This window comes from Tenrec ecaudatus, chromosome 18, assembly GCF_050624435.1.
Source record: "Tenrec ecaudatus isolate mTenEca1 chromosome 18, mTenEca1.hap1, whole genome shotgun sequence".
NCBI lineage: Eukaryota > Metazoa > Chordata > Mammalia > Afrosoricida > Tenrecidae > Tenrec > Tenrec ecaudatus.
In genome coordinates this window covers 2,635,746-2,661,982 of record NC_134547.1, presented here as the reverse complement: position 1 = coordinate 2,661,982, position 26,237 = coordinate 2,635,746, and the positions used below count along the sequence as shown (strand labels likewise).

At 45.5% G+C, this 26,237-nt stretch overlaps 1 protein-coding gene across 1 annotated transcript; it reads right to left on the bottom strand.

The window, feature by feature from the left end:
* Positions 1-17,180: 17,180 nt before the first annotated feature.
* Positions 17,181-26,237, bottom strand: LOC142432586 (NACHT, LRR and PYD domains-containing protein 11-like). The gene is made up of 5 exons (XM_075537812.1): positions 26,179-26,237; positions 22,492-22,662; positions 21,360-21,530; positions 19,160-19,330; positions 17,181-17,205 (listed from the first exon to the last, which is right to left on the bottom strand). Exons 1-5 carry the CDS (start codon positions 26,235-26,237, stop codon positions 17,181-17,183), a joined length of 597 nt encoding a protein of 198 aa, XP_075393927.1.

Sequence of the window (26,237 nt, the reverse complement as noted above, 5' to 3'; positions counted from 1 at the left end):
TGTCCTTGTGCTCATTGTTATTCATGTAATTATTATTTTTTAATTGCGGCAAAGATAGACACAACACAACATGCTCCAATTCGACAACGTCAACACATGTAAGTTAGTGCCCTGGATTATACTCTTTGTGCTGGTCAACCATTACTCACCTCCTTTTCCAAAGGATTCCACCGCCATGAACATAAACTGACTCTCCCCTCAGCTAATACCCTTCCTCTAGCACCTCTGGTAAACATCAGTCAAGTTGGGGTGGTTTCTTTCTTTCTTGTATTAGTGTTCTTCATCTAATATTCACATATCATACACTGCTGCTCTTTAAAAAGAGTTGTGTATATATCCTCACAATTAGTTCTGGTGCTTCCTCCCCACACTTTTTCCTTCTTTCTGGTTTCTTTTCTTCACTTGTTTCATAATAAAATATTATCTGGTCCAATGTTATACTCTGTAACGCAGGTCAGCAAATAGTCATATCCACGCTGCGATAAACTTTAGAGAAACGCTTTCCATATTTTCATAGAAAGGACATTTCTTTCACACAGTAGCATGAATAGAGAGGGAAACCAGTTTTCCTCCACGATGTTCTAATTTCTGAGACCTCAAACTTCATAAACAACTTGCTAGATACCACAGTACAAGACCCTATCCAACTGACCTGTTAAGGTCTCTGTAGAATTGTAAGTTAAAAATTGATGCTGATATGTTGTAATTCCTACTCCAAGAGGCATATCTATTTACTTTGACCACCCCCAAGACATGCCCCCAGCTTCCCATTAAAATCATACCCATAAAGAATTAATGCTGAGATAAAAATCGATACTGAGCAAAATGATTGATGAGCTGAGTGACGAAGGACAGTAGGCATTTCATTATTTATTTATTTTCTCTCGAATACAGACTTTCAACAGATCCACAGGAGACCTTGGAAGACCTGACGATCATTAAGGAGGGACTGAAGATGGGAAAACATGAAGCCAATATATGAGCGATGTGCATCAACCAAAGATTAGGGTCGACAAAAAAGCTCGAGTAGCGTGTTGTGCAAAGTGTCTTTCCAACAAGTCGGGCCTGAGAGGCTGGCGGGGGTCGTCCTCAGGGCTGGAACCCTTACATGACAGGGCTGGGGAGCCTGGTTCGGGAAAGGAAGGGTGGAGTGGAAATGAGAGGACGGCGTGACTGGGAGGGAAGATGCCCACTGAGGAAGGGTTGTTGGGCTCTTATTGTTGGGTGTTGGCCAGTAGGTTCTCCCTTAGAATGAAACACCGTCCTGAGCCCTCCCTGGAATCGTTTGCAATGTTTCGATCCATTGTTGCGGCCACTGTCAAGCCATAGAGTTGAGGGTCCTCGTTATTTTTTCTGCTGATTCTCTCCCAGGCATGATGGTCCCTCATGATAAGACGAGACAAAGTTGTGCCACCCTGGCTTCTAAGGAGGATTCTGGTTGTACTCATTCCAAGACATTTAATATTTTTTGCCAACACCATAACTCAAAGGCATCAGTTCTTTGGTCTTCCTTAGTTTTTGTCTTACTTGAGGCAAAAGGTGTTTGGAGTTGAAGGAGAGATGGGATTCCCCGGTCTTAGAGTTTTCAAATAAAGGCGACAGAATGTTTCCTACATGGAAGAAAAAAAAAAAAGCTCGAGTAAAATATAAAGGCAGAACGCAGTGTACAGAAGATGACATACATTGCCATGGGCACCAGGATGGTGTGGGCGGCTCTGATCTCAGGGGGAGATCTATGGTAGAAATTGGAGGCATGGAGATGCTGCAGTTTCTTGTGATGTCTCCACAAGAGAAGCATCCTGGAGCCACTGGCCCACACCATGAGGCCCATATCGACCACATCGCTGGCTGACCACAAGATAACCAAGCCTGTAAGGGGAGGTGAGGGTGAACAGTACCATGTGTCTTGGGTGTGAGTATCATTGAAGGTATCCTGTGGACTACTAACAATCAAAGGAGTATAGATATTTATCAAGATGCGGAGCAACCAGCAGATGCAACAAGAAGGACCGGCAGCACTGGGAGCTTCCTCTTGGATCTTTGTCTACCCCGTCCCCCTGGGGCTGAGAGTGATGTCTTAGCAGATACTCAGGAGAGTGGTGGAGCAGAGGCTGGTGCTTCGAGGCACTCGGCGGGTGTAGTAGGTGAACTTACATCCAAGAGTAGACAAGAAGAACCAGGAGTAAAAACTTGAAGGATGTGGGGAATCCCCAAAGAGAACAGACCCGTGGAGTTGGTCACGTGTGTGAGAATCAAGGATGTGGATCTAATTTGTGTCCAGTTAAGACTGGAGTGATGTTTTGGAAACAGACTATTGGCCAGGGTCCCAGTCACCCGCTGGAAAAGTGAGACGGTGTCAGAACCACTTGCCCAGTGGTTCTCAGGGTGGTGCCAGAGTGGCCTAGAGAGAAAAACAAAGCTATCCCAGCGGGAACATTAGCAGTCTTCTTGGTTATTCAACCTTGGAAAAGGAGTCAAGAATCCTTCTCTTCCTGAAAATGAGATGCAGTCATACCCCCCAGGAGAACTCAACCTGGAGACCGTACTTCCAAGTTAACGCCAAAGGAACGATTATAATTTTGTGTTCATATTGATTTCCTTTGAACATTCTCTCTCCCTACCAGAATGTGAGGCGTCTGAGCCTCGCTAGTGTGATTCAATGGAGTGTACACACGATAGTTCAGAACAAACAAACATCAAGTCATTGAGTAAATGTTAGACTGAAATACAAGAAGGCAGCGTCCACCATACAGGCTCTGATCGTCCATCTGGTTATAATCTTACATTAGCCAAAGAAAATGAAACGGGAAATGCCTAAATATGTGCAAGTGGGAAAAACATGTAATTTACAACACATTGGAAGAGAATCAGTGTTGTTGAAACCCTACCAGGCTCAAAACACACGTTTACTTTGAGGACCCATCACCCCTCTGTAGGCACAGGGTAACCGTGTGATATCCTCTGATGTTCTACTTAGTACAGACAAGGTCTTCAGGGCTTAAACTGCTATCAGTCTACCACCATTTAAAGTAATTTCCCAGAACTCACCATTTCACGCTGAGAAGTTCGACCCTGGGCAGCTTTTCTTGAGTGGTCTGCTGCCTACACCATCAACTGAACTCCTTATTACTAGACCCAGGACACAATCCGATTGTATTCATGCTTCCTTGGGTTTTTAATACCTACATGTCATCTGACTCTTTGATTGGTTCTAGATTTGACAAATGAGCATCAAGCTAGGTGCAGGAGCTGTCATATGTCTTTAAGATAATATTTGACCAGGTTGATATGAGTGAGTATCATAGCGGGTAGAACAAAAGGTTGACTTCCTCTGATTAGAAGTGTGGAATTTTCTTAATAAATATTCGTGGCTCCAGATGGTTTGGTCAGCTGCAGAAGAGAGAAGTCAATTCATAAGCAGAGTGCAGTTACCAGAACACCGTGTTCTTTAGGAAAAGTGGGGCTACCTTAGGGGAGCCCTATGCAGCACCACTGTAACTGCAGCAGGTTTCCCCTCAGCAGATCTTGCCCCCAGCCCTGGCTGCCATGTCTTGTTGCTGAGACTGGTGAATGGGCGTCTTATCTCTCCTCCCCTCACTTGTCATCTCAGGATACTAGCAGGACTTGGGTGGGAGGCGTGAGAGCAGCATGTTCAGACTAAGCCATCGGAGGCTTCATGTGATCAGATCATCCCCCTTTTAAGTGACTGAATCCTAAAGAGTGTCATTAACCACTTTGTGCCTCTGTTTATCATAAGGAAGTAGAATTGGATAGACTGCAAGCCATGCTGGTTTCAGCACTAGGCTGCTCATTGTGAAGTTGGCAGTTTAAGCCCATCAGTGCCTCTGCTTAAGCTCGCCAGTTCCACTTCACTAACCTCAAAGTGGGAGCTTTAGGCTTACCCACTAGACTGTGTGCTCCGTAGGGATTGACGCTTTTGGGACTCTTTTTAGGATCCTGAGTCAGAATACCAGTAGACATATTTAAAGCCAACAAGCGATTTCGACACACGATGGGGTGGGTGTGGGAGAATAATGGAGTGTGAGACTGCAGGAGCAGAGCAGCCCTATGCCAGCAGTGACACTGTTATTGTCAGACGAGACAGGGAGAGTGAATCAGCGCCCATCTGACTTACTCTGCTTCAGGTTGAAGAAGGAGAGAGGAGCCCAGAACGAGGCACACGCGTGAGCAGCACACACTCAGAAAAGGCAGCCAACACTGAGGGCGACCCAGACATGGCTTGGAGGAGTGCTGAGAAAATCCTTGCACAGCAGTCAGACTGGTGGCGTTTGAGAACGGAGACCCAGGCGTACCCTGAGATGGTAGCCCTACTCTCTGTAACGGAAACCCAATGTGTGCCCTCAGATGGTAGCCCTACTCTCTGTGTAGCTCCGTTTGCACAGGGGTGAGTGTTTCAATGGTCTCATTCTCTATCGGGATGTTTGAGTCCTCCCCGAAGCAAAGCACGTCCAATTCTTCCCCTTATATTCACCCTCAGGTCTTGATCTATTTCTTCTGAGACGAATGCAGCACCTAGTGATGATGGCATGTTAGCCAGTCCACAGTGTCATTATAACCACCCCCCACCCCAGGTCTAGGGCAGAGGGAATTGTACAGGGCCCCCAAAGTAGGTCCCACCTTGACAGCCTTCCCAGGACACACACTCCTCTACCACGGACCATTCAGGACATGGATAGAGCTGTGCATGTTGAGACAGATCAACTTCTGTTCTGCTCAAGGATCTGTCCAAGCTCCACTCTGCAGCCCTCCCCTCTTGGACATTCCTCTGTCCTTCTCTCGTCTTGACTTAACATCAGGGAAACACTCACCTGGCTGCTCTTTGTTCCAGAGTTCCGTGCAGTGGGCTGTTACTCACTATAAGCCCAGTGTATTTGGGGCCGTCTTTTTAGGAACAAGATTCCTGCATATTATGACCCCACAGAGAGCTCATTATCATGTCACCTGTAGGGCCAAAGGCATCTCCAAGGAGGCATAAGTTTTATGTCTGGTCAAAGTAGCATGAGCCGACACTTCTGATGGACTTCAACTCTTGGCCATTAATGCGACTTAATGAGCAGCCCAACAGCTGGGACAGAAGGTTGTCTGTGTTCCCAGTGGAAGAATCCAAGTTGTCGTCGAGTAGAAGGGAATCTCAAAGATGACTCCAGTGCCCCTACTTTACTTCCAGTGACATGTTGTCCTTGAAGCTTTTCATCTTTCAGATACCACTGTGTCCCCGTGATTGATTGATACTGATGATCACCATTCTATCAGGAGCCTGACCTCTCCCATGACTGTAAGTCCACAATTCCCTGCTTGCATGATTCCATGATGGGAAGAAGTTCTGGAGTTGAAGTCTGTACACACCACTTCAGCCTCCTTCAATTACTTAATGTTTTCTTGGTCACAGTGGTACTCTGGTTCATTTGCCAAATATTCTGTACCCCTGCCTTTTCTTGCATCTTTGCATGCAGCCCCAGGCTCTCCCACCGTTATCTGCAGAATTTCTAGTGGGTAGCAGTATTCCTGGATATACGGACACAGATGAGAGAAGAGAAAATATATGACCGAGACAAACACTAGAATTGTCTGTAATAGAACAAGAAGACAACTCAATGTAGCAATGACGGAATCTTGAATAGGCATTTCTTCAAGGGGGACATAACAATGAAGAATAAATACCGCATATACTCGAGTATAAGCTGACCCGAATATCAGTTGAGGCACCTAATTTTACCACAAAAACTGCATAAGCAATGTGCTGAAAAACTCTGGCTTATACACAAGTATATAGCTAGATGAAATAAATCTCAACAGTTTTAGTTCCAGAAAACAGGAATTCAAATGACCATGAGACAGTTCACATTCATTGGAATGGCTTTGTTTAGAACGCTGAAAATAATAAATATTGTTAAGGATGTGGAGGAAATGGAACAAATTACGCGTCGCTGGTGGAAACTGCTGTAGAGAGAAGTTTGGCAAAGCCTGACAAGATAAAACGTAGAGTACCGGAGACTTCCACGCAAGATGGTGACAGTAACACACAGCAGAGGGACGGACTCCAGAGAAATCAGCGCAGGAGACCAACTCGGGGGGAAATTCCACGCTGCCGGGTCCCAGGTGGAGCACTCTAAGGATAAGAAGCACAGATGCAGGAGGTTTTGAGGAGCTGCGGGCTTTGGGCTTATCACTGTGGTGGTCAGCTAAGCCTTTACCTTAGCCCTGCCACAGTCTTGGCCAGAGCCGGGTTGCTTTGGCCGGCCCAAAGCATTTCCTTCAAAACAGCCAGTTTCATTTCTGTCCAGGACTCCGACTTTCGTCCTTGTTTTCCCTTCTGTACTTCTGAACCAAGTGTGCATCAAGAGAACCCTTTTAAAGTCTGAGTATAAATAACCTTTGAGAAGTGTTTTTGAGGTCACAGCCTAGAAAGTCAAACTCTGAAGACAGAACAGTCCCTTGCTGACTAAAACACCTAGATCCCCCCTTTTGCTTGTTTCCATGGCTACCTCTCAGTAATGGTGACCAGAGGCGCACTGAGGGAAGTCTAGGACATAGATGAATAATTGAATCTCTAAGTTGTATATGATTATGTTCAAAATACCCACATTTAAAAATAATGTCCATTCATAAATTCTGCAGATAGAAAATATCTCTACCACAGAATTCCCAACAGAGTTAAGTCGATATTTATTCCTCAAGGATTCAAAAGCCCAGGTTTTCGTCTTTGAGTGGCTAGACGTGTTGTCTGGAGAGATGAGTCCTTAGAAAAGGACACCATGTTTGTGAAAGGAGAGGGTCAGCGGAAAGGACGAAGAGCCCCCATGGGGTAGGTTGGCACAGTAGCTGCAACAATGGGTACAAACAGCAACACTTGGGAGGGTGGCCCAGGACCAGGCAGTGTTTCTGTCTATTGTCCATGGGGTCTCGGTGCGTCCAAATGGACTCCCTGGTATCCGGCAGCAACAGCATTGGAGACATTGGTCGATATTTTATGGAAATAGAACTGCCTTGGGTCTTCTCAGAGTCCATCCACCCACAGGGCGCTCTGTCCACCTTTTTGACTGTCTGATCTGGGATATCCAGTTTCCACTTTCCTGCCTGAGAGTCCCAGCTCAAAAGTCATTAAAATATGGAGAGATGAAAGGATATAGTATTTACCCATGCAGTTAACCTTTATGGACGGAAGCAGAACTTGCCACGTAGAAAGAGAACCCGAAGTGCCCCCTTAAACCAAGTCCAATGAGGCTTTAAGGGGAGAGGAGGAAATTGAGTAGAGAACTGACCATTCAATAATCTTACCCTGATGATGGAATTGCACCACCATATCTGAGATCTTCTCAAATCAGGTTCCTAGGTAGTTTTAAAATGACAAAGGTGCTACAAGTACTCGGGAAATTCTGAAGCTTTAGAACGATCTTTTAGAAGCAACAGACATAACCCAGAGTTAACTTTTTTTTGACGAGTTCCCGGTCAGATGAGTTCGTGGCTGGCAAGGGTGTTGTCACAAAGGGGGCTTGTAGGAGTTTACGACCATCTCAGCTCCACCGTGTTTCCTTTTTCTTCTCTTCTCTTGAGTGGCTTGCACAGATGTTAGGGATCCTTGTAAAATGTTGCATGCTTTCAGAAAAATCTGACCCTCTGAGTCTCAATCCCCATATTATTAATAGCCTCTATCTTCTAGGCATCATTGAAAATAATATATTATCATCGAATACAGGTATGCACCGTTCCATGTCCGTGACAAGCTCTGTGAAACAGGGCATTGTGTGATTTAGACACCCTGCAGACACCATGTCAAACCTTACGGGAACATGGTACTGGTCATCCCAGTTGTTGCCGCCACTCCCACTGCTGCTGCGGCTGGAGACAGAAGGACTAGGCTGCAGCTGAGAGGGCTGTGGTGAGAGTGGAGTGAAGTGAAGCGAGTTGGCACTGAGTGGAGATCACATCTCTGTCCGCTGCTCTATCCACTTGCTTGCCCATGACACTAAATCCCAGAGCCTGCACCTACAGCAATGCCCACTGCTACTCGATCACTGGCGTCCTCCTGGTCCACTGCTGCACCTGTCTGATTTTGGGGTCTTTAAACCGCCAGGAAGGTCCGCTGTCATCCTTTCCATTCTGACTTACTGCGGCACTCTGTAGGATTTCCGAGACTTGGAATCCCCTTTTTTCACAACAGGTTCGTGGGCCTACAATTCGCACATCGCACAATTCAAGAGGCCAGTCACATTAAGAAGAGATGTGCACTGTGTAAGGAAGTCGAGAGGCTCCAGAGACCAAATCAGTCAAGTTAGAGCAAACAGGCTTTATTAGGGAGAAAAAGAAACCCAGCCTGGGCAAAGTCCCACAGTCCACAATGTCCGGGCTGGGGGAGTCGCACTGCAGGCTACAGGGGTGATGTTTATATATGGACAGGTATGTCTGGGTTTCTGGAATGTCAGGTGTCTTCCTGGTTCCAGATGTGTTCGTGCCGGGTGCAGAGTGGAGGGTGAAGAGCAAAGCGGGCACTGAGCCAAACGGGCCGTGCACAAAACGGGCCTTGAGTAAAAGAAGGAACAAAACTTGCAAAGCCGCTGCTGACAGGTTACATAGCCAGCTCTGGTCAGCTCCGCAGGTGTGTGTCTGAGATTCAAGGCCCCTTGCTGCTAGAAGCCGGCCTGGCATTGATCCGGCCATATACACTCATCACCGTAACCAGTTTTACATCACTTTCTTCATCCTTGTTCTCACTGTTATCGGCTCCCCAGCTCCCCCCACTTCCCTGCCATGCCCTGAAGGAAGAATAAATTTATAGACATAACTTTGCAGCCTCAGAACCAGTGATTTGATTTTCCAGTCTATCTCATGGGAAATATGTTCAGTTCTCAAACTTTTTGATGTTCAGACATGAATGTGGAACAAACTGAGCTCAACCACTAAGGCATCGCTGTATATTTTCACAGCTTTCCCGATATAATTTAGAAAAGTACATAGTCTGTTGGATGAAGCCAATTAGTCTATAATCTCTATCTCAAATTAAAATGGTGTCTCAGCAAAGAAGAAAGGAAATACTTGGAAATTGAACGGAAAGTTGAGGAACTCTTTATGGAACAGAAACATAAGCGTAAAGACCAAAGAATGCAGAATGATTGTTACTTCTTCTAATTCATCTTTGCTATTTCTGTTCAAGGAACTTGCACATTGCATGTTTCCCCCCCGGTAGCTCTGTTCTAAGTATGTTCCAAGAGAAACCTCTTCAGGTTTGAGAATTGAATTTTTTTTTTTTTAGAAATGTTTGTTGTGTTCGGAGCTTGTTTGCCTGGTTCAGCATTCACTGCAGGGCTGGCATGGAAGCTTCCTAACTGCTGTGATGCCTCCTGTCCTCTCCGTGGCATCTTGGTGCAGCCACGAGGAATGGTAGGAAGGTGGGAATATGTGGGAGTAGTTGACTCTGTTAGGTGGTGCAGGAGTGGGGTCGTAGACAGTTTATTTAAGTATCTGGGGGAGAGTGTTAGATTAAATGTGAGATAAAAAGTGGAAAAGGAAGTGTTAGAGAAGGGAGAAAGGAACAGGGAAGCAAAGTAGGGAGGGAGCAAGTCGTACTCATTGGAAAGCTAAAAGAAAGCATGCCAACGGATGGGGAAGTAGTCATGGTTAAAGCTGAATTCTAAGAGAGGCGCACAGCTTTGTTTTAAAGAGTGGGAGGGTTTAGGAGGGTTAGAACACAGAGAAACAACAATACCAACAAAAGAATGTCTGGGGTCTGGACCTTGTGTGGTGGGGTGGGGGGGTGAGGTAATCAGGACTGTGGGTAGCAGGGGTCTTTTGAGGAGTTAGGGACAGCGTCTGGTAATCTGTTGTTTTACCACCATGTGGTCTTGTAGGATATCAGGGTAGGGTTGAGGTTGAGGTTAGGACAATGATTTTGCTGTCTGGTATGGTTGAGAGTACCGTGTCCTTATGATTTAGTATTATCTTAAAGGAACAGACCTCTGGTGGACCAGGTCAGAGGGGTTGGGGTTCACTCTTGTCCAGTGATGGAGGTGACCAAGTTGGAGTGAGGGAATGAGGTCTATACCTGTCATGCACCTCGGGTGTCTAGGAGGAGGGATGAAGCAATCGCCTACTCAGAGGGCAGGTTGCTTATCTGAGCAGATTGGGGTGAGGACCAGAGGCTGGAGTAATGGGAAAGCAAGCTGGTGAGTAGCTAGGTATGTTGCCTCTGGGCCCTAAGACCTTTTTAGTCCTTGTCTCAAGGCTAAACATCCTGCCTCTGCTTTGCAAATCCCACCCCAGCCCACCCCCTTTGCACTTTGTACTTGTATTATTATGCTAATTCCTGGTTAATGGACCAGATGTGTGTGTGTGTGTGTTATCCCTTAACCCCAAAAGTTCCACCCCCCAGATCCATTTTATTTGGAGCCTAGACATTTGTCTTGCCATACCATAGTTCTATCACATCAAGCAGTATTATCCACTTGCTACTACAGTCAGTTTCACAATACTTCTTTCCTTCGTCAGCGCCTTGATATCGACTGCACTTTACCCTGTCCTCTCACTGCCCTTCCCAGGAACCTTTTCTTCTTGTCTCTATAGGTTCATTCATCATGGGTTTCATATAAAAAAAAACAGACAAATATATAATAATTCAATAGGGCTATCCCCAATGACAAAATATATCAATGATAAACCCAAATATGAAAAAAAATAAAACACCAACAGGGGCCTGCCGAAGATCCACGCTTCATGTCTATCTGCTATGATGCCTCCAGCACCATTGGATCAGCTGGATCACAGGGTACAAGTAGCAGAGTGGCTTGCATGGTAGGCAGCCTGAACCCACTGCAGACTCTTCTCTTTTTCTGGGCTGCACTCAAAGCTGACAGGGTTTCAAATCACTGGATAAATAGCTCAGGGTTACACACCCAAATGAGGGACATGTTGCCTCCAAAATTGAAAGAGGAACACTAGGTATTGTGGTTAGTTTTGCCTGTGTGTAGGACGAGGGCAGATGCATTAGCTTACCCTTCACTTTAGTAGGAATATATTGACATGCCCCTAGAAATTTCACTGAGGTGGAATGTACCTGGACTTTTGTTGAGTTGATTTCTCACCGTCTTGCAAGCAGATGCTGTACCAATGAATCTAAAGCCCTGATACCTCTTCCTCAGTGGGTCCAATCAGCATAATGGCATCAATTTAATGGACCAGTGTGACAGTCTGTGGAAGAGACAGGTGATCTCTTCCAGACTAAATTATGGCACAGGGCGGAAGAATTGATGTATCCTTGGGGGAGAGTTGTGAAAGTGTACTGTTGCCCCTGCCTGGTGAAAGCAAACTACTTCTGGTGGTCCTTCAAAAATGAAATTGAGAAAAAGGCACTGGCATGATCAATAGGTGCATACCAGGTACCAAGAGATATATTACTTTGCTCAAGCAGTGAAACCACATCTTGAACGGCAGCTGCGATTGGAGTCACCACCTGGTTAAGTTTAAGATGATCCACTGTCATTCTTCAAGATCCATCTGATTTTTGCACAGGCGAAACAGGCGAGTGAAATGGAGGTGTGGTAGGAGTCATCTGCCTGCATTTTTCAAGCTCTCAATGGTAGCACCAGGCTCTGCAGTTCCTCCAGGAATACTATAGGAAGTTCTAGGCAACAGCACTTTTAATGGTGTCCACTTGGTCTTTCTTCTCATAATAGGCTTTATTCCGCATTTCATTGATCCAATTGGCAGTTTTGCCAGTCATTGAATATGTCTATTCCAATTATGCATTCTGGAACTGGGAAGATGACAACAGAATGGGCACAGAGACCCACTGTGAGATGTACCTGAGCTAAAACTCCATTAATAACTTGACCTTCAGATGCCTCAATTCTGACTTGTGGGCCTTCAAAACACTTTGTGTCTCCTGAAATTAGTGTTAATTCAGAGTCAGTGTCCAGTAATCCCCGAAGAGTCTTATTATGTCCTTTCTCCTAGTGAACAGTCACTCTTGTACAAGACGTCAGATCCATTTGGGGGAGCCTGGAAGAAAGGCTAACTGTATAAACCTTTGGCAATGTTGTGGGGTCCTTGCTCAAGGGTATTTAGACGCCCCTTCATTCAAGGGGCAGTGGACTGTAAACTGGCTCAACTCTGCGAATTGATTGACGGGGTTGTGACCCTCTATGCTGGTGAATTGAGTACGGCCGAGAGAAGAGACTCAATCCAGTCACAAGGTCAGGTGGGTTACAAAGAGCAAAGCTTATATCTTGCCTGGGTGCAGATGGGACGAGGCAGAACATCGCACAAGCCCAGACTGTGGCTGTACCATGCAGGGTCTCGTGCCCTCATATACTATATAGGAAGGAGGAGCGGGCTTGGCCCCCCTGGCATGGCAAATACAGGCGGAGGTCTTCTTGATCTATCTGCATCAGGAGAGCACCAGAGAGTCACTTTGGGTCATCATCACTCACGGTTTACTGATGCCTTTGTGGTCGTCACTGTGTTTGGTTTGCTGGTCTCTGACTAAGGCACATTCTTTCCTGTCTGTGCAGAACTTTTTATAGGCTCAGCCTTGGGGCAGAACTTTATAGGAGGGTGATCAGGGGAAAACATGGAGGAACTTTGGTTCTTAGTAGATTTTATTAGGTGTTACATTTTGAGTTGGATTGCTCTTCACCTGATCTAGAATTCTTCTGCTTGTATATTCAGTAGGTGCCCTATGTATTTCAGTCCCAGGGACACTGTGGCTAAGTTGCCAATGCTGTAAGACCATCAGAGACGGTTCACTCTGAGTACCACTTAGACCAGTGGTTCTCAACCTTTCTAATGCCGCAACCCTTGATTACAGTTCCTCATGTTGTGGTGATCCTCCAATCATAAAATTATTTTTGTGGCTACTTAATAACTGTAATTTTGCTACTGTTATGAATCAGGAGACCCCTTTGAAAGGGACGTTCAACCCCCTCAAAGAGGTTGTGACCCACAGGTTGAAAACAGCTGACATAGACCATGCTGTCCAGTATGATAACCGTGCCCACCTCGTCTGTGCTGATTAAGTGCTGGTACCTGCCCCCTACCACCATGGGGGCTCAATCAGCCCCATTCTCAACATGTGTTTTAATTTAATTAGGGCAATTCCTACTGTCAAACCTGTGTACATAAACCAGCAATCAGAGTCTTCAGAGATGCTGGGACTCCCTTCAAAAACTTGTTCCTCCGGTTCTGGTAAAACATCCTCAGAGCGCTGCTTTTGTGGGCCTCTGAGGTTATCTGATAAATCCATTCTAACACACCAATTTCTCCAAGTCCTTGGATACCTTCTTCTACAATGTACTCAGGGAGGTTTGGTACTTCAAGTGGGCTTAATGTAGGCCATCTGGCAGCCCATGCTTCAGTGAACCAACCAAATAAGCTATTAGATTGGGCACTTCAAGTTGGATTAATGAAATAACTTCCTTAACAAGCCCTTTCCTCGTGAATATTGTTTGATTTCTGTGCGGCAATTGCAGTGAATATTAGAACTCAGATATAGAGAGCATACACCAGGGCTCTTTGAAGAACGGGACAAGGGAGGGCAAAAATAAGCCTCACAGTCAAGGCTTGGTTGAGTTCGATGTGCATGCCAAGCATGTGAAAAACATTGGGCATGAGTTTGAGAACACAGACCAACAGCGATTGGTGAAGGAGGGATAGGACTGGTGTAAAGGTCCCTGGGGGTGTAATTGTTAAGTACATCGCTGTTAACCGAAAGGTTGGCAGTTTTAACCCACTCCCATAAAAATTACTGCCTAGGAATCCTATGAAGTGATTCTATCATATAGGTTCACCGTCAGTCATAAACGACTCAACAGCACATCAGGGCTGGCACACTACTGAGACCGATTAGCACCAGGTACTGTAATGCCATCTTGTTGACTGATGAATGACCTGCCTCCTTCCCCTTCCCATCTCGGAAAGTTCTACTAGTGATTGATTTTAGAGTGTATGCTCATGTTCTAGAGATCAGAACATTATAATTAATAATACTGCTCCTTTTGCTGTTGTAACCAGGATATTACTATTCTTATTTTATTAACCAGGATGCTATCATCAATGCTGTACCGTGTAAGGCTCACTAACTCTGAAGAACAATAACATTAATTTTGCTCTCTGCTTTTGTCATACCTGCTCGCTCTATAGGAAAGTCCATAATAAATGAGTTTTTGGCTTTATAAACTCACTGAAATGTCCAGTTGGGACTGCAATCAAAGAGTCGCTTTATGGCCAATCACACGGAGGTTGGTCAGAGGCCTTTGTTCAGGGAGAGAAGAAGGGGAAGTGGGGAAATTTAGAGAAGGCACTGCGGAGTCACAGACGCAGAACACACAAACAGGTAGAAAAGGCCCAAGGGTGTAGTCCAATTTGAAGGCACGGTGACTGCCAATCCCAGGGACAACAGTCCCGCTACTGGCAAAAAGCCTAGGACGTAAATACAGAGACAAAGGGCTGGGGGCCACATGGGATTGGGACCACACCAACAGGCACGAGGAACTGACCCTGTCGTAGCACCTTTTTCAGGGAAAGGCAGTTATTTCCAGCTCCTCTTACTACTAGGGTGGAAGTATAAACCCCTTCCACGGCACCCCTTTTGGGGACCCTGTGTTCCCAGGTGAGTTTGCTGGTCGTGCTTGAAGTGGATCTGATGCAGGCGAGACAAGACCCAACACAGACACAGGGCAGGTGACGGAGTACTAACCAGAGTACAGGTGTGTCAGGATTTGATGGCAGAGGTTCAGGGAGGAGAGGGGGATAGTGTTGCACCCGTCCAGGACAAAGTGCAAAGTGAAGGCATGTCAGGTCCCCCTACTCTCCTCTCGGGTTTTAGCACCAAATGTAAGGTAAACTGAGGCACGGAGTGAGACCAGAGTCAGATCGAAGGAAAGTAAATTCAAGGATAGCTTTATTGTAGCAAAAAGAGCTCCAGGCGAGATTCCCCAACCTAGTGAGGCAGGTCAGGGAAGTTGCGCTGGTGGTCAGGGGATTGGGTTTTTAAAAAGGTTCCAAGGGTGGGGAAACCGCCTGAGGCAGCAGGGGTTGCTAGCCATCCCGAGAACAGTTTGCCAGCTTCTTGCAGTGCTCTGTGTCCCAGAACTCGAGGTTTCACTCCCTGAGCCTGGTTGCTCCGTCTTGGCTCCATCTGGCCTGGCCAGTTTTCAGCTTTGAAGAGGGCCCTTCAATTTGCGTGCCTGACCCCGTCCAGACAAGAGTGTGCAGAGGTTTATAAAAAAACTGGTAGAGTTCACCAAAGTCACAAGCCAATGCAGAGATTAAAAACAACGAGGGAGAGAGAAAAATATGCCATAACGTTTGTTCCCGTCACCTTGAGTGGTAATTGTTTGTATTGAACGCATTTATGGTCAAGGTGATGTTTAGGAAGTTGCAGTCGATTCTCCCTTGGTCGTATACATTTTAGGCATCTGCAAAGACATGAGCTGCCACTTGACGTTACGTTTACGTTTCTCATTTGGGTGCGGATATCGTTGACCAATCTTCTCAGGGACTTTAGTGCTTTCCTTATTTTGAGTCCAAGACTTATCCACGAAGACCAGGTGAGCGTTCTTATTTTTCACGGTTCTTAGCAACTCTTGGGTCTTCTTACTCAATGTACTTGTTTGAAGCCTGCAGAGAGGGAAAAAAATCCTATTAATTGTAGATGTTACATCTCCACTGTATCGTACCGATGGCTCTGTTCGAATGCACTCTTGCTTCTTTGGCATTTCTAAGAGTCTCTTGGTCTTTCCCTCAAACACAAGGGATACGGGCTCTAGACGAATATCTTCATTCGAGAGACAGAGCTCCCCATAGCGTGGTTCATAAAGAACTCCCCTCAGAGCACGGTAGCTATAGAACTCCTCGTACAGCCTTATAGCTATCTAGGTCCCCAGAGAACCCTGCAGATACAGAGCTCAGCACCGAGCACTGTGGATATAGAATTCTCTATACCGCACTGGCACAGAAGCCAAAACTTCTGCTCACAGAACTGTTTGAACAGTGCATTCAATACTTGTTGTATATGCAATACTTTACACCCATGCATCATTAGATCCTTATCAACAGGTACAATGCATGTCGTGACTTTATAGAACACATCACTTGGCATCAGAGTTTAGCACAGATATGTTTATGTGGCTGAAGAACAGAAGACCACTCTAGGCAGAGCCTGTGTTCGTCTCATTTGCGCAGCTTTTGCAAAGCAGCTAGGGAAGTTCATAGTCACGTTGCTTTCTTATGCCTTCTCTGGATCTGAGGTAAACATTTAGATCAAAAATACCTTTAACATCAGAAATGAATTTACTTTTAAAAAGCTATATTTACTGAGCACTTTAGTACTAGTACAGAGCATGGGAAAGGAAAGGTGGGATGTTTTATAGTATGAAAGAAAGCAGTGTTAACTGGACATCCCTTACAGAAGGGTCGCAGGGAGGAAACGAGCCAGTCAGGGTGCAGTATAGCAATGATGAAACATTCAACTTTCCTCTAGTTCTTAAATGCTTTCTCTCCCTTCCCCCCAACTATCATGATCCCAATTCTACCTTACAAATCTGTCTAGATCAGAGGATGTACACTGGTACAGTTAGGAACTGGAAACACAGGGAATCCAGGATAGATGATCCCTTCAGGTCCAGTGGTGAGAGTGGAGATACCAAGTGTGGAGGGAGGGTGGGGTAGTAGGGGAGAACTGATCACACGGATCTCCATATAACCCCCTCCCTGGGGGACGGACAACAGAAAAGTGGGTGAAAGGAGATGTCAGACGGTGTGAGACATGACAAAATCATAATAATTTATAAATTACCAAGGGTTCATGAGGGGGGAAATGAGGAGCCGATGCCAAGGGCTCAAGTAGAAAGAAAATGTGTTGAGGTTGATGGCAAAAAGGTACAAATGTGCTTGACACAATGGATGATGGCTATATGGATTGTGATAAGAGTTGTACAAGCCCCCAATAAAATTATTTTTTTTAAAAAAAGAAAAGTGTCAACAAGGTGAAGAGACTCCAGCCCTCATCATGCATTGTTGTTGGATAGGGACTGGAACGGCCACTTGGGAGACGGCTCCTCAAAAAGGTGAACCTAGAACTATCATATGGACTAGCAATCCCACCTTAGGTAGGTGGGCCCAGAGTAAGTGAGGACGGGAAGGCAATCACAAAACCTGTCCACCAACGTTCACTGCAGCATCTGTTCCAGTCGTCTAAAAGGTGGCAATAGAAACGTCCACCAACAGATGAACAGGCCCACAAAATGTGGGCTTTACACACAACGGACTGCTCCTCAACCACAAAAAGGAAAGCAGGCGATAGGAAGAACACAATGCTACCTGAGAACCAGGAAGTGAGTGTATGAGGACAATTTCTACGTTCACAGTTAAGAAGCCTCAGAGCCCAGGATTCCCATGGAAGAAAGCCCTCACATCGTGGGTTGGAGAGGCATCCCACTCACATTCTCTGAAGTAACAGTTATTCCCCACGATGCCCTCCCCCCATCATAATGCCAGTTTTAACGTGCTGTTTGCAAATGCATGGTTGCTTACTATACCCTTGAAGGTCACCTGCTCGAAGGATACCCGCCTAAAGCTTATCTACCTAGTTATCTGCCATCAAAAGCAGTCAGACCATCTAACCCTAAGTATAGCCCAGGCCTGCTGATAAGGACCATAGATTGTTCCCCTGGGGAAGAGCTAGGGGACACGTAAGGTCAAGTCAGCTTGAAGAAGACCAAGGCCGACTGCCATCCTAGCTTTAGAACCTGCCCATCTTATTGCATATGTACCTTGCTGTATGCCTCTAGTCCCTCCCCTTCCTATTGTGTATACACCCCTAGCTCATCCCCCGCCGATTACATGTATGCCTTTAATATAGCGCTTCTCAACCTGTGGCTCACGACCCCTTTGGGGGGTCGAACCACCCTTTCACAGGGTTGACCCGATTCACAACAGTAGCAAAATTACAGTTATGAAGTAGCAATGAAAATAATATTATGGTTGGGGGGGGGTCCCTACAATATGAGGAACTATATTAAAGGGTCCCGGCATTAGGAAGGTTGCGAACCACTGCTCTAATACAAGTCCTTCCTGTTACATATGTGCTTACCGTGGCTTGCATGTCTGGATTACACAGGCTTGTGAGAGAATACACCACTCGCTCACTCTGGTTCTCGTCTCCGTTGGAGGAGGTGAGCCTTTGCATGCCTTGTCTGTTGCTCTTTAATTTACTCTTCAATTACACAACTGCCCCCTTGGACCCATTCAGTTGTGGGGAGGCTGGTCCCCCACGATTGATAATATATAATATATACAAAGTCCCCATTTACTCAGCATTGACTATGTATTCTGTTTTAAGCTCTCTATAGACATTTCCAGCAAGAGAGAGTGTTTTCATCTTCCAAAGGAGTTCAGCCAGCCATGGGGTGCATCATCATCTTGCACACCCTAGTTCCTACCCCAGAATTTCACTTTACCTGATGAAGTCAACACTTTACCTGACCAAGTCAATTCTGGCTCTGATGATCCTATGTGTTTCACAATAGAACTATGCTCCATGGGGTTCTCAGTGACCTTTCAGAGGTATATCTTTACCAGATTTCTCTTCCGAGGCAACTCTTAGTGTATTTAAGTGGTCAACCTTTCGGTTAGTACCCAAGCCCTTTGCTTTATGCACCGAAGGACTCATCATCATGCAAAATAGCACCCAACTTACCCAATTGTCTGAAGTAAACAATCGGGGTGTCCCAAGGCCTCAAGGATTCGCACAATTCCCTCCTCACCCAGTTCATTTCTGATCAGATTGAGCTTTATTAGGGTTCTGTTGCGTATGAGAGCAGAGGCAAGAATTGGACAACTGGTTTCAGTCAGCTTACACTCTTCTAGCCTGCAACAAGGATATGCAAACGTGAGGTAGGACCCTTTCCTTGGGGAAAATGGAAAGCAGACCAGATGGGCATAAACTAGATGGATTTCAGATGCCTGCCTCATCAGTAGTTCTGGATGAAGTAGTTTACGGCCCAAGGAAGAAGCCTTGGACAGGCAGACCATTGTGCCGAAGGCACAACCCACTTTCAGTGTGCACATGTCCCATTCCAAAGCCTTCCCAACCTCCAAAACAAAACAGAAGAAAACCTAGTCCTGCCTCCCCAAATCAAATACCTACCCAAGATTTTGCAACTTGCAATTTGGGTGTGTCAAGGCATCACACAGCAGTAACAGTCCTGCATCCCCTATATGGTTGCTTCCGAGTTCCAGGCTCCTCAGGTTTACACTGGTCATAATGACCTTGGAAAGTTGTGGACAGATGTAAGTGTTGAAAAAACAGCCACACAGCCTGTAAAAGATGGACGTGAGCAGCAATCAGGACCGCCTGGCTCAAATGGCTCAGATTGTGACGGGATGCAAGATCTTGGATCTCTCTTCCCATGATGCTCATGAGGAAGAAAGACAAAGGCAGGATTATTAGCATTATAGCTAACAGTATACCAGACACCATTCTAGGCTTTTGTTTGTTTTCAGGTGCTATTGATTACATCCATCATGCTATGCAACCAACACTCAGCATCATTGCCAAATCTCCCATCGCCATGAGTCCCACCACTTCCTAGTCAGTGACTCCCCACTTTTCCCTTCATCCTGTCCCTGATAACCGCTAATGAACGTCACACATCTGCCTATTCTTGCTTCATGTAAGTGAAATCATACAGAATTGCCATCTTATGATTGATTCACTCAGCATGATTTCTAGGTCTGTCCACGTCATGCTAAGAAGTGCCAAGGTTTCATTTCTCTTTGTGGGTGGGTACCAATTCATGTAGGTACCCTATTTTATTCATTGAGTATTCTGTACATGGGCATTTAGATCTCCCCTTTTTAAAGACACTGGGCAGTGCTGGAGTAAGCCTAAGTGTACACGTGTATTCTAGGCTCTTTGTGTGTATGGCCTCTCACACACAATGATCCCAAGGTTGGTTATTGTCCTCGTTTTACCTACTTCCATCTAGAATGTTGATCAAGGGCCATCCCATCCTGATTACACTAGTCAACAGAGGAGCATAGGACGAAGGCCCATACAGGTAGGGTGTCTTTGATAAGGCAACCTTCCTCTTGCCACAGTTAGAAAAAAATTACATAAATAACAATGATTACAAAGAAGAATAAAATGCTCTATAGCTGAATGTGGGGGATAAGTGTACAACTCTTCTTGATTATGACTGAATTATTGGACTGTGTGGCATGCGGATGAAATGCTAAGAAAACTGTTAAAAAAAAGAAGGCTACCCCCCTGAACTGTGCTAACTTTCCCAACAAGACCAGTTTCTGAGAAAGATGCCAATCTCTGGGGATGTCCCATCCTCAACACACATGCAATCCAGGTCAGTGTGGAATCTCTGGGGTCGCCTCTTCAGAACTTTTCTGTAGTCTGTCCAGTCTGGACAGGCGTAGGCATACTTCCCTGTGCTATAGTGAGGGTCTGAGGGACTTTGTAAACTTGCTGGTTTTCTGTTAGAACATCTACCCTCTCCCCCCCCCCCAAAAAAAAAAAGCTTAGCCTACTTTTATGCTGGGAGTCTCAGGCACAAACCATTAAGGGTTCAGTTGGATGATTCAAATTCACCTAAAGATGCCTCAGAAGACCTATAAATCTACTTCTGAAAATATGACCCCCCAAAAAAAGTGTGGTAGTTACATAATGTCAACTTGACAAGGTGTAGGGGTGGAGTCTAGCCTGTAAGTCAGGTCACAGCCTGATGGTACCTCCTTGTGGGCATGGTCTACTTATAAGGAAGGTCCTGGGAACCTCCCCTCTCTCTTTCTGCCTGCACCTTCCTTTGACAAGCCATGCTGAGACCTGCCATTGCTCTGTGATGCATCCACTGCCACTGGATCCACAAGACTTTGCCCCCACGGGCCTGGGATATTGCTGCATTCTGCATCATTGTATGTGGCTGTGTGAGTCTGAAGAGGGATTTCTGGACTAGTATCAGACTTATGGACTTGATCTAGACTGGGCTGGGATGTGTGCTTGATATATAATTTCTTCTTGATATAAAGCTCTCTCTTAAACATATATGAGTGTCTCTGGATTTTGGTTCTCTAGTCAATTTGGGCTAACACAAATCGAAGACCTTATGGAGCATAGTTCTACTCTACCTTACGTAGGGGGGGGTTTCCATGAGTTGGAATCAGTCTGACGGCAACTGGTTCTGGTGATGATGTTGTAGGCACCTGTGTTTACACCCTTGGCACACCACTTACGCGTATCTGGACATCCTGGAAGTATATTTTCATCTCTGTTGTCAACTCCACTATCCCGACCCCGTGAAGAGATGGTCACCCATGAATATAATGGCAAGACTCACTCCAGCTCCTGTAACTGACAAGTGTGTGTCAACAGGGAAATAATTAAGGTCAGCACTCCACTGTTTTGTAGGTAATTCACACTCAAATCCAGGTGTTTTAAGGTTCTGCTGAGCAAAAGAACTCTCCCGATGGCGTTGCAATAGGCTTTAGTGAGACCACAGTAGGGTAACCTGCACAGGATCACAAATACAGAAAGTCCCAAGTCAGTAACACAATTCACTCACTCACCTTCAATCTGCCATGTTTTCTAAGACTTCTGTCAATGTCCAGACCCTCTCCCTATGACGTCCTAGCTACATGCCAGGATTCTGACTCAAGGAGACCAATCCGTCCTTATTCTCCACAACATCCAGCATGGCTGCTAGTTTTTCAAATGATTGCTTGGGAAGTTCCTTGTTGCTAGTTGAAGAGCCCTGGTAGTGTAAGTTATGCACTGGGGTGTGAACCACAAGGCCAGTAGTTCAAAACCACTGGCTACTCTACAGGAGGAAGACAAGGCTTTCTACTCCTGTAAAGCGTTACAGTCTCAGGAGACCACAGGGGCAGTTCTACCCTGTCCTAGCGGGTCTCTGTGCACGAGAATCAACTTCACTGCAGTGAGTTTGCGGTTAGTGTCTAATTGGTGTCCTCCTGCGTCAGACTCATCGCCTGTGTCAGAGTAGAACTGGGCTCCATTGGGCCTTCAAGATTGTGGCCTTTTGGAAACAGATCTCTAAGCCCCCTTCTCCCTTTTTTGAATCACTTCTAGGTGGATTCCAACAACCTACCCTTCCGCAAATGGTCAAGTACTTAACCATTTGCACTCCCCAGGAACTCCATAGACCCTTCCAAATTCTGTCTTTCATTCTCTTCAAACCCACGATGCTGGTCTTGGGATGACCCCATTCTCTAGAGTGTGAACTAGAAGCTAAGAAAACCTAACTGTATTTTGTCAACACTATGCTGCTGGCTGTCACTCAATCTTAACTCAGACCAGGTTCGAAACACAGTGTCTTCACATGGTATGCTTTGTGGTCATCTCACCCCCACCCCACCCCTCACCTGCAAGCCTCATTTCTTTATGGCTGTATGACTAAGGTGTTCCAACTGTCCCCCAGTGTCTATAGGGTTGGTTTGCCCACTTCAACTTACACCAGTGACTCAAGAGCACAGTCCGATTGGAGCAAAGCGTCACATAGGATATCTACCACCTGGGTACTCAGTTGGTGGTTGGATAATGTCAGTTTTTTCAGGCTCTTGGTGCTGATGAGGAGGGAGGAGATTCCTCTCCACCCACTCAAGTTCATCTCACATTTTATCAAGCTATAAGACAAATAAATTCAGATGAAGTTGACTTGTACATTCTCCTTTATAAAAAAAACAAACCCTTGTGTGCTGGAATATACGCAGCAGAACATAGACCAACTCAGCAAATTTCTAGATGAACAATATTCAGTGTCATTTGTTACAATCTTCAGATTTGGCACACATGCTCACGCTTTCCCTAATCGTTCCTCCCCCGTTGACAAACTCATTGTTCTCCACGTTTCCCGTCTAGCTGTGATGGTCAACTTGATCCCAGAAAGACAGTTCTTCAAAGAGCCCAGTGTTCAAGGCAGATGTTCTTTGTTTAAAAAGCTAAACTATTGTTTGATCAAAGTAGACTTATGAATAAAATCGGCCCCAACCAAGTAAGTTCACGTAGCACTTCAGATGGAAAAGGATTTTTAAAAAATCTTGTCCTATACACCAAAACCAAACCAAGCCAGTAGCTGTCCAGTTGATTCACGCTCATGACAACTCCATGTGTGTGGAGTAAGAAAACCACAGGATTTTCAAGGCCGGGACCTTGTGAACCAAGTCGCCAGATTTACCTTCCAAAGCACTTCTGAATGGGCTTGAACCATCAATCTTTGAGCAAGTGGTTGAGCAAGTGACTCTTTGTGCCACCCAGAGACTTCTTGACAAGACATAGAGCCTCGCTGTCCAGCATGGAAGCCAATAACCACGAGTGTCCATTGAGTACTTGAAAAACAACTAGTGTGACTGAATTCAATTGTAGTTGATTTTCATTTACTCAAAGAATGGATTTGATTTGGTTGCTAGAAACCCCGAAGTACATGTTTAACATTTTGGTTTGACTTTCAATTGTAAAATTCACGAAACCAAGAGACTGGTAGAATTTCCGAAGTTAGCTTTGTGAAGGAGATGTGCTATAACTGAAAAATGCACGCTGCGTCTTCAGTACCGAAAGGGGTGGGGTGGGGCTATGAAATCTCAATGAAGAGCAAAGCCAATTGCCTGCAGATCAACTCAGGCTCATGGCAATCCTTTGTGACAGCCTAGAGCTGCCGTATGATTGGGTTTTGAATGGCCTGCTTTTCAGAAGAGGACTACCAGTCTTTCTCCGAGTTCCTCTGGCTGGGCTAGAATACCCACTGTTGTGGCAAGCAGAAAAGCACATGGGACATTTTTACAGCCTAAGAGAATTCTAAATGTCATTAGTAGTTAAACTTAAAATATAAACTACATATAGATGGGTTTTTGTTAAAGGGGCTAAGCAAGTGACTTAAGGGCTAAGCCAAGTTAAATATAATGATTGAATTAAGCTATACTAAGGTGAATTGCACCTGATTCCTTTGCTTTTTTTTTTAATGTGGCTACTGGACAGTTTTAAATGATAGTCTCCCCCACCATACAAAGGGACTTCAAAAAGTTTGTGGGAAAATCAAATGAAAACACAGTTGACCTTTCCCAACAAAAATAATCAACCTTACATTCTTTTTTTTTCAACCTTACATTCTTTTAACTCTGAAGACCCACTGCCATGCTCACTGCCAATTCAGACTCATAGTGACCCTGTCTATATAGCAGTGTTTCCCGGAGTGGGCAATACCTGCACTGAGGGGAGAGGGGCCACTGGAATGATGGTGGCAGTGGGCGGAGCTGCAAAAACAGATAGCTACACTTGATCCTGGATTGTGGGTCATAGCATCAAAGTTTGTTTGTTTGTTTTGATTCCCAGGGGGTGTCAAGTAAATGATTTTTTTTCCTGCAAAGGGGATGGTAGGTCAAATAGGTTTGGGAATCTATGCCATATAGGGTTTCCAATGCTGTACATTTCTGTGGGAGCAAATAAACTCATCTTACTCCCTTGGAGTGACTAGTGAGTTTGAACTACTGACCTTGTGGTTAGCAGCCCCACACGTACTCAACAACGCTACCAGGACTTCTTAAATGGCCAATACGATATGTAAATTTTAAGAGATTGTAAATGAAATGCATTAAAGTGGAACATGAAGGGTAACCTGTTATTCTAATAACAGGGAGCCGTGGTGGTGTAGTGGTTAAGTGTTTGGCTGCTATCTATATGGTATGTAGTTAAAAACCACCTGACTCAATGGCAGTGAGTTTTCTCATTTGTCTGTTTTTGTTTGGTTATTCTAATAGAATAAATTCTCTTTGCAATGATATATTGTGTCAGTCCGGTTGACTTGGAAAACAAATTCATAGACAGTCATATCTGTGTAAGGGAGAATTTTATATCAAAATAATTTTGTATTATGACAGCATCCCAACCCAGTCCAGATCAAGTCCGTAAGTCCAAGATAAGCCCATCTGTCCAATATCAATCTATAAAGTCTTCTTCAGACTCACGCAACACATGCAATGACGCCAAATGCAGGAAGATCACAGGCCAATGGGTAGAAAGTCTTGTGCATCCAGTGGTGGTGGAACCATCTCAGCACTGGCAGGGGTCTCCACGTGGCTCCTCCAGCTCCAGGGCCCTGGCTGCCATCAGTGTGTCTCCATGTGGCTTGTCAACAGGAATGACAAGCAGAGAGAGTGTGTCCCGCCTCCAGGGAAGGAGATAGGAGTACCCAGAATCCTCAGGGAGAAGGTCATGTCCACACAGACGCCTAATTGGCTGTGACCTGATTGACAGGCTAGACTCCACCCCTCTGCAAGTTGACAGATTATGTCACTACCATATATATGTGTGTATATATATGTGTATATATGTATATATGTGTGCGTATATGTATATATATATTCTCTTTAAAATTACATAAAACATCACACAAGGAGTCCCTGAGTGGTACAAATGGCTAAGTGCTGGACCACGAGTCAAAAAGTTGACCTTCAAAGTTACCCAGTGCCCTTCAAAGGAAGACCTGGCGATCTATTCCCAAAGATCACAAGCTTGCAAACCTCACGGAGCAATCAATATACATGGCATAGCCACAATACGGGGAGTGGTGGGCGGGGAATCATGGGATCTCCCCACGAAGCTCCCTCATCTTTTATTAGGCAGTGTTCTGCTACAGTTTGAGAAGGGGAGTCTGACGCCTGACGAGGAGCAGAGGGGCTAGATCATCCAGGGATTATAGTTCAAGGAAATAAGACACATTATAGGAAGGAGTTTCCCTATTAAAAAGAAAGGCAACCATAGAAAACAACAGGACTAATGCTGGAGAGAGAAATAAGTGATGTGCTCAACATCTGCCAAGAAATGAGGGGCACAGCTGGGGGAGTAACAGACATTGTTATCTACAAGGGCGTCTCTATATAGCAATTGGATCCCTGGGGGGATCAACAGTAATGCACTTGCCTAAGCCAAAAGTTGGAGGCGTAGTCCTCTGAGAAGTGCCTTGACAAGAGACCTGGCTTCCACTTTAAAGGAGCCAGTCACTGAGCATCCTATGGAGCAGGCTTCTGCCGTGAGGCACCGGGCCCCCACGCACTGGAATGGACTGCATGGTACCGAATCAGTGGTGTATCCACCAATACCCAGCCTTTCCCGCAGGCCCACTCCACACTCAGACAGCATTCACCTACCTCAGGTGTTGTATTGTGCTCGTTGGATGGGCCAGGACCTCCTGCAGAAGTGAAACCAT